Below are 13,758 nucleotides of genomic sequence, written 5' to 3'. Positions count from 1 at the left end.
CTTAATTTTCATTAATATGGATGTGTTGTTTTTGATCAGTCACAAGAAGTTGGGGAATTCTACCAGAGCGCAGGCACCAAGCTCACATGAAATATTTTGACCCCTAGTACGTATAACATGTATCAGGGGTAAAAAAAAATTTCAGATGAGATCAGTGCAGAGTTGTGGAAAACTGCCGGTCACGCCGGCAAAACCGATTAAAAATGCTTGCATACGGTATAAACACCATTGATGTCGGTCCAAATGACCAGCCTGGTTTTTGTTTTGTTTCCTGCAAGCATCGGCACATTTTTCAGTGCAATTATCTTGTAAAACTAAAATGCGATTGCGTAAAACTTTTTTCCTTAAACAAGATCGAGGCTGATGAAAGCAAAACAAGCATGGCCGCGTGGCCCAATTTACAGCTGGAGCGAAACCAGGTAAACAATGTAAACTAACAGATCAAGAAAAGGTTAAATACGAAAGATCTCGACAAAGAGAATTCAAACACAATTGGACAGAGGGGCAGGAATGGTTAAAATTCAATGGTGTTAAAATGGCATGCAATATTTGCATTGACAGACTGCTGACTGCGTACCAAATAAGCGCTTACAAAATTTTATCGTCGCCTGATCATTAAAATACAGGTACTCTTCTACAAGAGATCATGAAAATTCTGTTCTTAACCGAGGAGCTGTGGAGATTTCACAAGCATAGAAATGGAGACTGAGTAAATGTAATTATGAAGTATATCAATGTTTAATAAAGGAAATAAATGTTGTGTACTTTTTGTTTTGTTTTTTTTTAATTTTGTGACTTTAGATTCGGACTGACTTAAATTATTTCGGACTGGCTTATGTTGCCTTCTTGTCAGTCCGAATGACTGGCTATCTAAAAATGTTTTCCACAACTCTGCAGTGCCTGAGCTGCAGTCGAGCACTCAAGATTGAAGAAGTCAGCAATATGTCCTACACAATGAATCTATAAAGCATGCTACATAGACTTATGAAATTACATAACAATCGAAGATTCATCTTTAGAGCAATACTAAGTGCCTTACAGCCACACTGATGGTATATGTATAGGTGCTATGAGTCCTCTGTGTAAATTTTAAAGTATTGAGCTGATTCAACTCATCATTGTTATCACAATCACAAATATCCTTATATAATTACCTCCACATTTTTGAAACCAACTTTCTTCTTGGCTTCTTTCTTCTTGGGTTTGGAGAGGAGAGCTGGTGCTGAATTAAACTTTGATTTGTTTAAAGACTCTGTGTACTCATTCATATCCCACATTTCTTCTTCTGCATTAATATCAATATTAAGTAAGTCTTCTCCTTCAGTAAGTGGTAGGGCTGGGGCTTGAGGAGGAGGAGATCGAGGAGGAAGAGGGGGAGGGGGAGGAGGAGGGGGAGATGGCGGCAGTGGTGGACCTTCCCTCGAATCATTGTTTTTCTTCATAATGCTCCACTTCTGTATCACAAAGCTGTATTAGCTAAATCAGAAAATAAAACCTGTTCAAATATAACTGAAATATTTATCATTGTGATCAATAAAGTTTTTGATATTCAGTTATTAGTGGTTATAATTAATGGACAACTATACTTCATAAAAATTTATAACTATATATCTAATATCCTTTAATAGATATTTATATTTCCATTGGTTTTTCCTTTGATATCTATACAAATGACAAAGTTTAAGGCCTAGTGGTTTGTGAATTAAAATTATGTGTTGTAAGACCGAAAATAAAAAAAAAAAGGGGGGGGGGGAGTATATGTATCATGAAGACTTAGGGCCTAATGACTATTATTTAAAGATAATTAAAACATAAGGGATTTTTCATTTGTATTGTATTTTATTTGTATATTTCTAAACATATTTTCACTTCACCCTGGGTCTGGTTATAGCTGACAAGTCTTTGTTTCCGTCGCCTGTCATTATTACTGATGCTTAAGCGCCTGACGTATTCCGGAATCAGAAACGAAAATAGTCTCTTTTTAGATACTACATGAATAAACCATGTGATGCTTTGCAATCACTACCTTAATAAAGTCTTTTGTTTCATTTTATTAATAGAATACTGTAGTATTGATATCTTTACATAACTGGAGGCCCATAGGCCTTATCGATCACCTGAGTACTAGTGAAAAAGTATTACTACTTCCAAGGGCTATGAAATCTAGAAAAAAATTCCTGTTCTGAATATCTAAGCTAAATTCTAATGTTCAGCAACAGTACAAAACAAGATGTGTTCTTAAAACCTCACTGACCTCCAAAGTGCATGCATACACTGATGAAAGGCTTTACATAATATAATAGGTGTATTAACATTAAAACGCACATCGCACAACGCCAGATGCCAGAGTAAACTCAGGTGACCTAAAAATTGGAGCATATATACCTTAATATAAATCAAGAAAATATTTGGTACCGCAATACTTGATAAGCTACAAACTGAACAAACTTGCGTCTGCACTTCCAAAGGAGGCTTGCACATTAATGACTAATCATGATCCAGCTGTTCTTGAGAAAAATGGTTTTTTTCTACATAGTTCAATATAAAACTTTGTTTCCCTATTGTGGCCCTGCCTTACCCTCCACAGCCATGATTTGAATAAGTCTGAATCTACACTACCTGAGGATGTTTGCATATTGATATGACTCATCAAGGCCTGGCTGTTCTTGAAAAGAAGTTTTTTCCTGTATTTCCCCATGTAAACCTTTAATCCTTATTGTGACCCAATCATACCCCCAGGGGTCAAGACTTATACACTCATTAAGGAAGCTTTCACATAAGTTTTGTCTTTTCTGATCCAGTGGTTCTTGAGAATAAGATTTTTAAAAGATGCCACTATATCTTCACCATTTCTTAAACAGCTATTATATCCCCTTTGAAAAGAATGTGACACTTCATTTGAACAATTTTGAATCCCATTTACCCAAAGGTCCAATTATGACAAGTTTTGTTGAAATTGGCCAGTGGTTCTGGAAAAGTAATCAAAAATGTGTAAAGTTTAAAGACAGATAAGCAGACAGATGGACGACAGACAACAGGTGATCAGAAAAGCTCAATTGAGCTTATAGCTCAGGTTATGGCTAAAAAAGTAAAAATATAAAATGTTTACACCAGACAGGCTAGCAAAAGGTTCATGAACCATAACACTTACCGAAATCACCTTTCACTCACAACAAAATGAACTCTGAAAATTCCGACCCTTATTTTGGCCTCATCTTGTCTCAGAGCCATGAACTCATGTACAAGCTTGAATCTACAATACACACAAAGATGTTTGCATATCATTAAAACATTTTTAGAGTCAAGCGGTCAGTTTCATAGAAAATCTTATTCACAGATGGAAGATTTGATCCTGCAGTGTATGGATAAAGTCATTGATTCTAAGTACATGTAACTAGGATTTCTACTACTACTGCCATAAAAAGGCAAATCTGCCAGTAAATCTAGCATTCAATGCATGTAAGAATAACAGTTTCTGTATACATGTGTAAAAATAAGGGGAAAAGATTGTCAAAAAAAGTAGAAATACAGTAGATTGACCATACAGAATTACTGAATATCCCATTCAAGTCAGTTAATTAAAACTGTTAAGAAATACAATTTTTGAGGATGAACTCTCCAAAACATGGGGAAGTATTTTCATTTCTTCTCTCAAACAGTCATAATATGCATATATATAAATTACTTCTGAAATTTATTTCCAATTTTTTTTAGTCAAAATCATGGCTCTTGATGAGTAGGACTTCATTTGGCAAGATCCAATGACTGATCAACCACAGATGGAGATTTGCATCAGCTATCTTCAAGAAGCTAGTCCGAGATTCCTCTAACTCTTACCCCCGCTTTTATACTGACAATTACTCATGACTGCTTTGACCCTGATTGGAATTTTGTATATTTTTATGTTGACATCATGAGCAAAGAAATCGAATGATGAGGCGACCTAAGTCAAAGCGATGCTTCATCTATTAGTGTTCAGGCCATTTAAACAGTGATACCATCGTAATTAATAGCTCATGATTAATTTGTAGAATAAACATTTAATAACTGAATCCTCACGTCTTGAAAGGTAAATCCGCAAAATAAAGTTGTAAAAGGTAGGCAAAGCAGTGACATCAGCTGGTGTTGCAGAATTTCCACTTTTTGATAGGAGTCTGCTCTGACTCTCTCTTATATATTGTGACATGTGTGGGGGAGAGTCAGAGCTGACTCCATATTGAAAAGTGGGAATTCCGTGACACCAGCTGGTGTTGCTGCTTTACCTACCTCTTATAACTTTATTTCGTGGATCTATCTTCCAAGAAGTGAGGATTCAGTTATCGGAAGATTATTCTTCTAATAGATCATAATTAATACGATGCTATGGCCATTTAAACAGCCCTAATTAACACAGACAAATGAAGCATCACTTGAAATAGGTCGCCGCCTTACCATTCAATTTTTTTGCACATGACGTCAGCACATAAACACACAAAATTCCATCATTTAAACAGCGATAGCATCGTATTTATCATAATGACATCCATTTGTAGAATAATCTTCCGATAACTGAATCCTCACGTCTTGGAAGATAAATCCGTGAAATAAAGTTGTAAGAGGTAGATAAAGCAGCGATACTAGCTGGTGTCGCTGAATTCCCACTTTTCAATATGGAGTCAGCTCTGACTCTCCCCCACACATATCATAATATAAAAGCGGGGGTAAGAGTCAGAGTAATCTCGGATTACTATTGAGTTAAATTGAATACTTCAGATTCTAACTCATTCCTGTGATAGATTTCCTTGAGGTATATAGGGCTAGGTACTGGAAGTTAATAATAAGCACTGTGTGTATATACTTTTTTCATTGAAATATAAAATTTACAAGTGCCGGTGGGCCAATATGATCATGATGCATCTGTAAAAATGCTCTCCCCGGGATTCACTGTCTCTCAACAAAGCCAGACTTGAACTAAATATAAGCTTCAAATCTTCGAAGATATTGTATTTCAAACAATAAATAATGTTTCTTACCATTAAATTCAGAAATTCACCAGTTGGCAAGAACGCCGTCGCGAACCAAAACATTTTTCTCCTTTATTTCAGTCTCAAACAGTTCGTTCCTGGATATTTCGACTCAAACGTTATCAGTAAAATTATTTACAATATCTTGGGGGTATTTTTAGATCTATATGTATCTTGTATAGTGACCAATGTACCTTTTTGAACCATTTGATGTAGTTGTGTGCAAAAACATGTAGTATTAAATAAAATAACACATTTCGGTTTTTTTGTATTTTGCACTCGTCAGCCATGCCATGTTCTACAAATAGCTATGATGCTGTATGATAATGTACGAAAACCACAAAGGGACATAATGTAACCCCGCGCTTGACTGGCATTCAGACGGATCCGGATGGCCCGATAACTCAGTTGGTAGAGAACCTGATTAGAGATTATGGGGGCTCGGGTTCGAATTCTAGCCGAATCAGTTACATTTCCCCTATCTTATATAAGATATCTTATAAAAGATATGAGATATCTTTTTTTTAAAATCTTTATAAGATATCTCATCAAATATGAGGTATCTAATTATACGGTATATGATTAAAGTATCTCATAAACTTTATTAGATATCTCAAAAATTTTATCAGATATCTATTAACGTTTTTTATACAAGATATCTCATACACTTTATGAGATATCTTATATTAAATTGATTGATTGTTTTGCGTCCCGCCGAGAATTTTTCACTCATCATGTTTTAATTATGAAGTACCACAAATTTGACCTACGCTTAGCACTCGTAGTGCTCAGTGAGGGTTCTTTATCGTTCCAACGCCTGTCGCGACACGTCACCTCCGTATTTAGGGTTATACCCGAACAACCCGTGATTCTCACTTCTGAATGTCGAGCTTTTTTGTACGGAAGCCGATAGGTGCCAGGGTATTGAATTAATATTCATTTATCTGGCGGCCGCCACTTAATTTATGTGACGATCGCCATTTAATTTAACTGGCAGCCGCCACTTAATTTATCTGGCGGCCGCCACTTAATTTATACATGGCAGATGCCAATTTCGAAAACAATTTAACTCATATTGCTGAGTGATTATTTTGGAAAGATTTAGAATAGTACAAAAACGTAGGATCGTTTTTTAAAGTGTTAAAAAAGTCGGTCAAAGTGTAGAGACAGTCGGTCAAAGTGTAGAGACAGTCGGTCAAAGTGTAGGGACAGTCAGATAAAGTGTAAAGACAGTCGCTCAAAGTGTAGGGACAGTCGCTCAAAGTGTTCGCTCAAAGTGTAGGGACAGTCGCTCAAAGTGTTCGCTCAAAGTGTAGGGACAGTCGCTCAAAGTGTAGGGACAGTCGCTCAAAGTGTAGGGACAGTCGCTCAAAGTGTTCGCTCAAAGTGTACGGACAGTCGCTCAAAGTGTAGGGACAGTCGCTCAAAGTGTAGGGACAGTTGGTCAAAGTGTGGGGACAGTCGGAGGAGAAATTGTCGTCTACAATTGTTGACAAGCAGAAAAGGAACCTAAAAATGTCTTTTTTGCCCAAACTTCATACTCCTAAATTATTGGAGGGAGGGGGCTCCGTTCCACAGGCACTCAACGTTTTAAATATCTATAATAATAAAAAAAAAAAAGTCCTTCAATTCATCAGTTCATTCATTATTACATTTTCACCATTCATTACATGTGTACCACCAAAAGAATGGGATGGAGGCTAGTCCTCCAATTAAATTAATCTTATTTCACATGTGAAAATAACAGAGTTTGCATATGAAAATAAAAAAAGAGAACGTTGTCAAAAAGTGAAGGGTCAGAGAGAGAGAGAGAGAGAGAGAGAGAGAGAGAGAGAGAGAGAGAGAGGGGTTGAATATAAATTAAGTGGCGACCGCTAGTTAAATTAAGTGGCGGTCGGCAGTTAGGTTAAGTGGCGGCCGCCAGTTAAAATGAATAATAATTCTATACATTGGCACCTATCGGCTTCCGTAATTTTGTTGATTTTATGGGATATCTTATAAAGTTTATAATATATCTTATATTTATCACATGATAACTCCTTTATCCAGTGGATATCACCTATTACATAAATTTTAATTATTACATTATGTATTCCTACGCTGTTTGTGATGTCGCAAACAAACGTCAAGTTTACATAGTTTGTTTACAAAATGCCAGGAAAAAAATTCCCAACAATATAGTAACGTAAATGAATAAGCAGGGAAGGGTGGGTGTTAACATGTGATAAAAAGAATATCCCGTGATAAGTGGTTTGATATGTTTTAAGTCCGACTCGTGTGGTTTTCTATCCCCTCGCCAAGGCTCGAGGATACAAAACACACAAATCGTTGAATATAAATCATATTAAACCACAAACCCTGGGAGATCCTATATATTTTGTGAGATATTTTATACACTGTATAATATATGAGATATCCTATAAAATTTATTACATATCTTATCAAATATAAAAGATATCTCATAAACTATACAATATATCTTTATATAGGAATGAATATAAATTGGCACAACGGCCCGGGCGCAAACTCACGATCCCCGATCACAAACCAAACGCTATATCACTGAGCTACCGCCAACGGTATATTCTAAGAGCAAACAAGCATGGTTTTTGTATGGCAAGCCCTTTTACTATTTATTCGTAAAATAAGATATCTCTTTAAATAAGTGAGATATCTCTATTGGTTGAAGAGATATCTCTGTAAGTTAGAGAGATATCTTTTTACGCTAGGGAGATATCACTGTTGTTTAAAGAGATATCTCTTTAAGCAAAAGAGATATCTCTTTACGCTTGGAGATATCTCTTTCTCTTTGAGAGATCTCTTTCTCTTTGAGAGATCTCTTAAAGCTACATGTAGAGAGATATATCTCAAAGAGAAAGATATCTTTCTAGCGTAAAGAGATATCTCTCTATCAATGTAAAAAGAGATATCTCTCTAACTTAAAAAGAGATATATCTTTAACTTAAAGAGATATTTCTTTAGATCCCCCCGGTGATCATAATGACTTCTCCCTGTTGCATTGTCATTGAAATGATGTAACCTTACTTTTTAACCAATCAAAATACTTCTAGTATACAAATGGCGGAAAAGGTTGAAGAGGTGGTTGAGGGTAGCATTGCACGCATTGCCAAGTTGCTGAGAGACTAAATCTAGTCTAGCTCGCATATTTCATCAATTTATTGTCTTTGTTTTTTGCTACCTGTATACACTTTACATGCGGTAAAAGCAAAATCTTCGCCCGGGATCGCAGCTATCATGGTAAAATTTGTTTTGGCGGGCTTCCGGTTTAGGGAGGATTCATTGAGTATTCAAACTAATAAAAAAAAAATATTGGAAAGAGATTCTCTTTTTCAACGATTAAAGAAATATATATTATACTTAGAGAGATATCTCTCTTGAAATTTTTAGAGAGATGTCTCTTTAAGTGAAGGAGATATCTCTCAAAGTAAAAGAGATATATATCTCAGAGTAAAAGAGATATCTCTTTAAGTGTAAGATATATCTCTAAAAGTAAAAGAGATATCTCTCTAAGTGAAAGATATATCTCTCTAAGTGAAAGAGATACATTTGTATCTCTCATTTTTTTAGGAGACATCTCTTGAAATTAAGAGATATCTCTCATTTTAAAGAGATATTTCTTTAAAATAAGAGACATCTATTTAATTTAAAGAGATATCTTATCTTTCGAATAAATAGTAAAAGGGCTTGCCATATTTTTGACATAATTTGAGTATGCTGTGTTCGTTCAAAGGCAAAAAGGTGTCAAATGTAGTTGGAAGATGGACGACTATATTTTCTATCAACCTTCTGGTGTCCTTTAAAATAGGCCAACAAGTACGTATAAAGCATCAAATTAAGTTCAACTCAAATGATTGAATATCTTTAAATATCGAAGATATCAGCAATTCATTTGATACGCGTAACAATGCACTTAGAGATCTCTTAAAACAACTCTGAATTATTGCGCGCATTAATTGTGGTTAAATGTTGATACCATAAATTGATGCGCGCTATAATGAAATTGTTGTTCTCTTCAAATCAGTTGATAACAGCACGCATCAATTCAATCAATACGAGCAATAATTGAATTATCATTAATTCAACTGGCGCGCGCAATAACTCTTTCAGAGAGAGCAACTATCTAATTAGAGATATCTTCAATTCAACATATCTGATTGAATTAATGATATTTTAATTGAATTGTTGCTCTCTTAAAAAGAATTGATGCGCACATTGATTGCGAAGATGATTGATTCCTTAAATACAAACTCGTTGTAAATAATCAAAGATAATTTCAACTTAATTAAAGAGATCATCAAATCATTGATACAGAGCTCCAATATTAAATATTGAGAGCAATAATTCCACTACATTGATGCTCAATTATTGCTCTCATCAATTTATTTAAATCAATTATTGCTGTCATCAATTTAATTAATGAGCGCATCAAATCAATTATTGCTGTCATCAATTCAATTAATGAGCGCATCAAATCCATTATTGCGCACAATAATAGATTTGATGCGCGTATTCCCGATGATATACCTTCAAATGATTAATGGTGTCTTCATTCATTTGAGTTTATTTTAATATACATGTTCCTGGTTTTATTGATTGCTCCTTATACCGATCGAATAAAACATCAATCCTTCAAAGTTGTCTCCTTTCCTGCAAAAAGACTGTCATAATCCAAGTTGATGAATCACTGTCAGTTCCAATGTCAACACCCCTCAGCACATCATCAAATATGGCTGAACTGTTTCCAGATCTCAATGAACTTTTTCCAAATTGGCAGAGGATCTGGCAACATCAGTAGCTTCATTTTTTGTAACATCATTGATAAGTTGATCTCTCGTGGTAAGGGTCAAGTACACTAAACTTTTTTCCTTGCACAAACACGTGAATCCCCAATCTGTGAACCAATGACCTGTCAACTGTTTGAACCTTCCCTTCCTTGTGGATGAATAAATCATCTGGATGCAAAGTGAAGATAACGAACAGTGATCAATCTCATAATTCCTACAAGCAATACAAAATAGATAGTTGGGCAAACACGGACCCCTGGACGCACCAGAGGTGGGATCAGGTGCCTAGGAGGAGTAAGCATCCCCTGTTGACCGGTCACACCCGCCGTGAGCCCCATATCCTGATCAGGTAAACGGAGTTATCCGCAGTCAAATCAGTGTGCCAAGAACGGCTTAACAATCGGTATGAAACACGTCAGACAGCATTTGACCCAATGCGAGGTTGTATTGACGAACTAGATCGTTATAACGACCATAGAATTTGCGAAATGCTGACTTCAATCGAGACTGTTGAAATCCCTGTACCATCAACTTGTTTGTCAGTAGCTTACCTCGATTTAAAAACTGACTATACCCAGAACAAGCTCTTGCATATCGAATCAGTTGAGATATATAAACACCATATGTAGGTGATAATGGAATATTGCTACATAAATGTGGGAAGTTGACGATGGAGAAGCTGAAATCATCCCGTTTGTCATACAGTTGAGTTGTCAGTTTGCCGTTAATGTCTACTTTTAATAAAATATCTAAGTATGAAGCAGAAGTGGACGACTCTGTGGTGTCCTTTATTTCGAGCTCACAGGGATATATCAAATCGACATATGAATGAAAGCTATCATTGTTAATAGACAAAACGTCATCGATATATCTAAAAGTCGAATTGAAGGTCACAGCGAGAGATTTTTTCTTCTCACGTAGAAGTTTTTGAATAAATTCTGCTTCATATGAATATAAAAACAGGTCAGCTAACAAAGGAGCACAATTCGTGCCCATGGGAATTCCAACAGACTGTTGGAAGACCTGATCACCAAAGACCACGAAGATATTGTCAATGAGGAACTCTAGCATATTTTTTATTTCAACTTCAGAGTACTTGTGCGTGGAATCAGAGTGGTGTTTAACAAAGTAAGTTTTTGAATGACTGATCACTAGATATGAATATTTCCGTTTTTGTTGAAGAAGCAACTGTCTATGATGTCAAAAAGTCTAGTCTTTAATTTATCGTGAGGAATGGTCGTGTATAGTGTTGAAAAGTCATAGGTTTTAATGCTATTGATTTGGGAAAAATTCTGTGATTTCAAGTTTACTAAAAGTTCTTTAGAATTTTTTAGAATCAACATTTGATTATGGTCGTTATAACGATCTAGTTCGTCAATACAACCTCGCATTGGGTCAAATGCTGTCTGACGTGTTTCATACCGATTGTTAAGCCGTTCTTGGCACACTGATTTTGACTGTGGATAACTCCGTTTACCTGATCAGGATATGGGGCTCACGGCGGGTGTGACCGGTCAACAGGGGATGCTTACTCCTCCTAGGCACCTGATCCCACCTCTGGTGCGTCCAGGGGTCCGTGTTTGCCCAAATATCTATTTTGTATTGCTTGTAGGAATTATGAGATTGATCACTGTTCGTTATCTTCACCTTGCATTAACACCACTTCTGGCATATGTAGTTGCACAGTAAGTTTGAAGTTTCTCCTTCACAGCTGTTAACATTTTCGTGAGGAGCAAAGATAGGGGCTTGGTAGAGCACTTACTAGATCCAGCAATGTATCTTTGTTTGTAAGGGTTTTTATGTAGTTTAGGAATCCAGTATAGGTACGGTAACTCATATTCATTCGACCCATTGACTGGAATATTAAATGTGTCTAAAACTGAAGCATGGTTTTGAAGAATTTCGTCTTTTGAAAGGGCAGTTGGAGTATAAGTATGATTACCAAAAGTGGAATTAATGCCAAGTTCGTTTAAAATACAGTTGTAATAATGAGCCTTACAAACAAAGACAATGTTGTTACTAGCTTTGTCAGCTGGAACCAAAACATATTCCTCATGTAACCTATCTAATTCTTTTATCACTTCTGGTTTACTAAACACAGAAGGATAGATGGTACGTACTTTTGTTTTTACGTCGTATGCATTTCTGCTTTCTACTTATATGTGATCTTAAATTGTAGGAAAGGGACCACCTACTACGGGCAAGGGGAATGTTTCCTAGTGATCTCAAGTCTGTCACAACCTTTCTACTTTTCGAAGAGAATGCGGAGATGGAGGGGGGAGATGTTCCATCTTTTTCTTGTTTTTAGAGATAAGAAAGGAAAGAACAAGGTACATGATATTAATTTCCTTTTCATGGCAAGATAGGTACCTTTTTGTCCCCCATCGCAATGCGGAAGGGGACATAGAAATACCGGTGTCCATACGTCCGTCCGTCCCACTTTACATTGTGGACGCAACTCCTCAGAAACCGCTCAACAAATTTTGTTCATATTTTGTTGGATTGTTAGTCACAATGTGTAGTTGATCATATTTCGCTGCCATTTTGATTCGACAATTTTGACAGGCGTTATGGGACTTTGTTGAATTTGTACATGCTACACTATAGGAACACTTTGTGGACGCAACTCCTCCGAAACCGCTCAATGGATTTTGTTCATATTTTGTTGGATTGTTAGTCACCATATGTAGTTGATCATATTATGCCGGAATTTTGATTCGACAATTTTGACAGGATTTATGGGACTTTGTTGAATTTGTACATGCTACACTATAGGAACACTTTGTGGACGCAACTCCTCCGAAACCGCTCAATGGATTTTGTTCATATTTTGTAGGATTGTTAGTCACCATGTGTAGTTGATCATATTGTGCCGTCATTTTTATTCGACAATTTTGACAGGAGTTATGGGACTTTGTTGAATTTGTACATGCTACACTATAGGAACACTTTGTGGACGCAACTCCTCCGAAACCGCTCAATGGATTTTGTTCATATTTTGTAGGATTGTTAGTCACCATGTGTAGTTGATCATATTGTGCCGTCATTTTTATTCGACAATTTTGACAGGAGTTATGGGACTTTGTTGAATTTGTACATGCTACACTATAGGAACACTTTGTGGACGCAACTCCTCCGAAACCGCTCAATGGATTTTGTTCATATTTTGTAGGATTGTTAGTCACCATGTGTAGTTGATCATATTGTGCCGTCATTTTTATTCGACAATTTTGACAGGAGTTATGGGACTTTGTTGAATTTGTACATGCTACACTATAGGAACTCTTTGAGGATGCAACTCCTCCTAAACCGCTCACCGGATTTCATTCAAATTTTGTAGCATTGTTAGTCACCATATGTAGTTGATCATATTGCGCCGCCATTTTGATTCGACAAATTTTTAAGGAGTTATGGGACTTTTGTGCTTCAACTTTTTTTGCGGCGGTGGGAGACATGGCTACGTGTAACAATCTCGTTTTTCTTGTGGCTGTCCGCACAAGCTGGCGGCAGGTACTGTTAGATCTGTGGTAGGAAAGCTTAAGACTACATTATTTTTTATAGTAAAGGGCATGACTGGGATAGTGTAGATGTTAGAGAGCATGTTAAGGCTATTGGAACAGTCCAAGTCGCATGTATGGCTAAACCTGTTTGTTAGTGTAGTAGGGTGAATTAATATCAATAATTTATTTTATTTTTAGTGTAAATAAAATATGTAAGTTGCAAAACATAAACTTTTATTGGATTAAACATATAGCACAGTAAACTGCAAGTCAGTAGAAGACTTCTACATTGTTACCCTCTAGACGAATCGTCTGATTCGGGATCAAGCGTGTTTTAAGATACAATTGTTCTCAGAAGACAGGGCGCATGATCTTGATTGGAGTCTGTCACAAGAGGTTAGGAATTTGAGAGATGGTTAGGGCCTTTTCTTTTTTCATATTGTTGGAAAA

General features: G+C 36.3%; 1 protein-coding gene across 1 annotated transcript in view; it reads right to left on the bottom strand.

Moving 5' to 3' along the window:
* LOC125650663 (uncharacterized) overlaps positions 1-5,318 on the bottom strand; it is a 196,027-nt gene extending 190,709 nt beyond the window's left edge. Inside the window, exons 1-3 of the mRNA XM_056166606.1 lie at positions 5,013-5,318; positions 3,152-3,253; positions 1,155-1,476 (exon numbers count right to left, since the gene is read on the bottom strand). Of these exons, the coding sequence (XP_056022581.1) occupies positions 1,155-1,442 (288 nt within the window). The 5' untranslated portion in view covers positions 1,443-1,476; positions 3,152-3,253; positions 5,013-5,318. The remainder of the gene's footprint in view (positions 1-1,154; positions 1,477-3,151; positions 3,254-5,012) is intronic.
* Positions 5,319-13,758: the final 8,440 nt, after the last annotated feature.

This window comes from Ostrea edulis, chromosome 5 (genome assembly GCF_947568905.1).
Source record: "Ostrea edulis chromosome 5, xbOstEdul1.1, whole genome shotgun sequence".
Taxonomy (NCBI): Eukaryota; Metazoa; Mollusca; class Bivalvia; order Ostreida; family Ostreidae; genus Ostrea; species Ostrea edulis.
The sequence above is the reverse complement of the archived record's forward strand: the minus strand, read 5'-3'. Positions and strand labels throughout refer to the sequence as shown.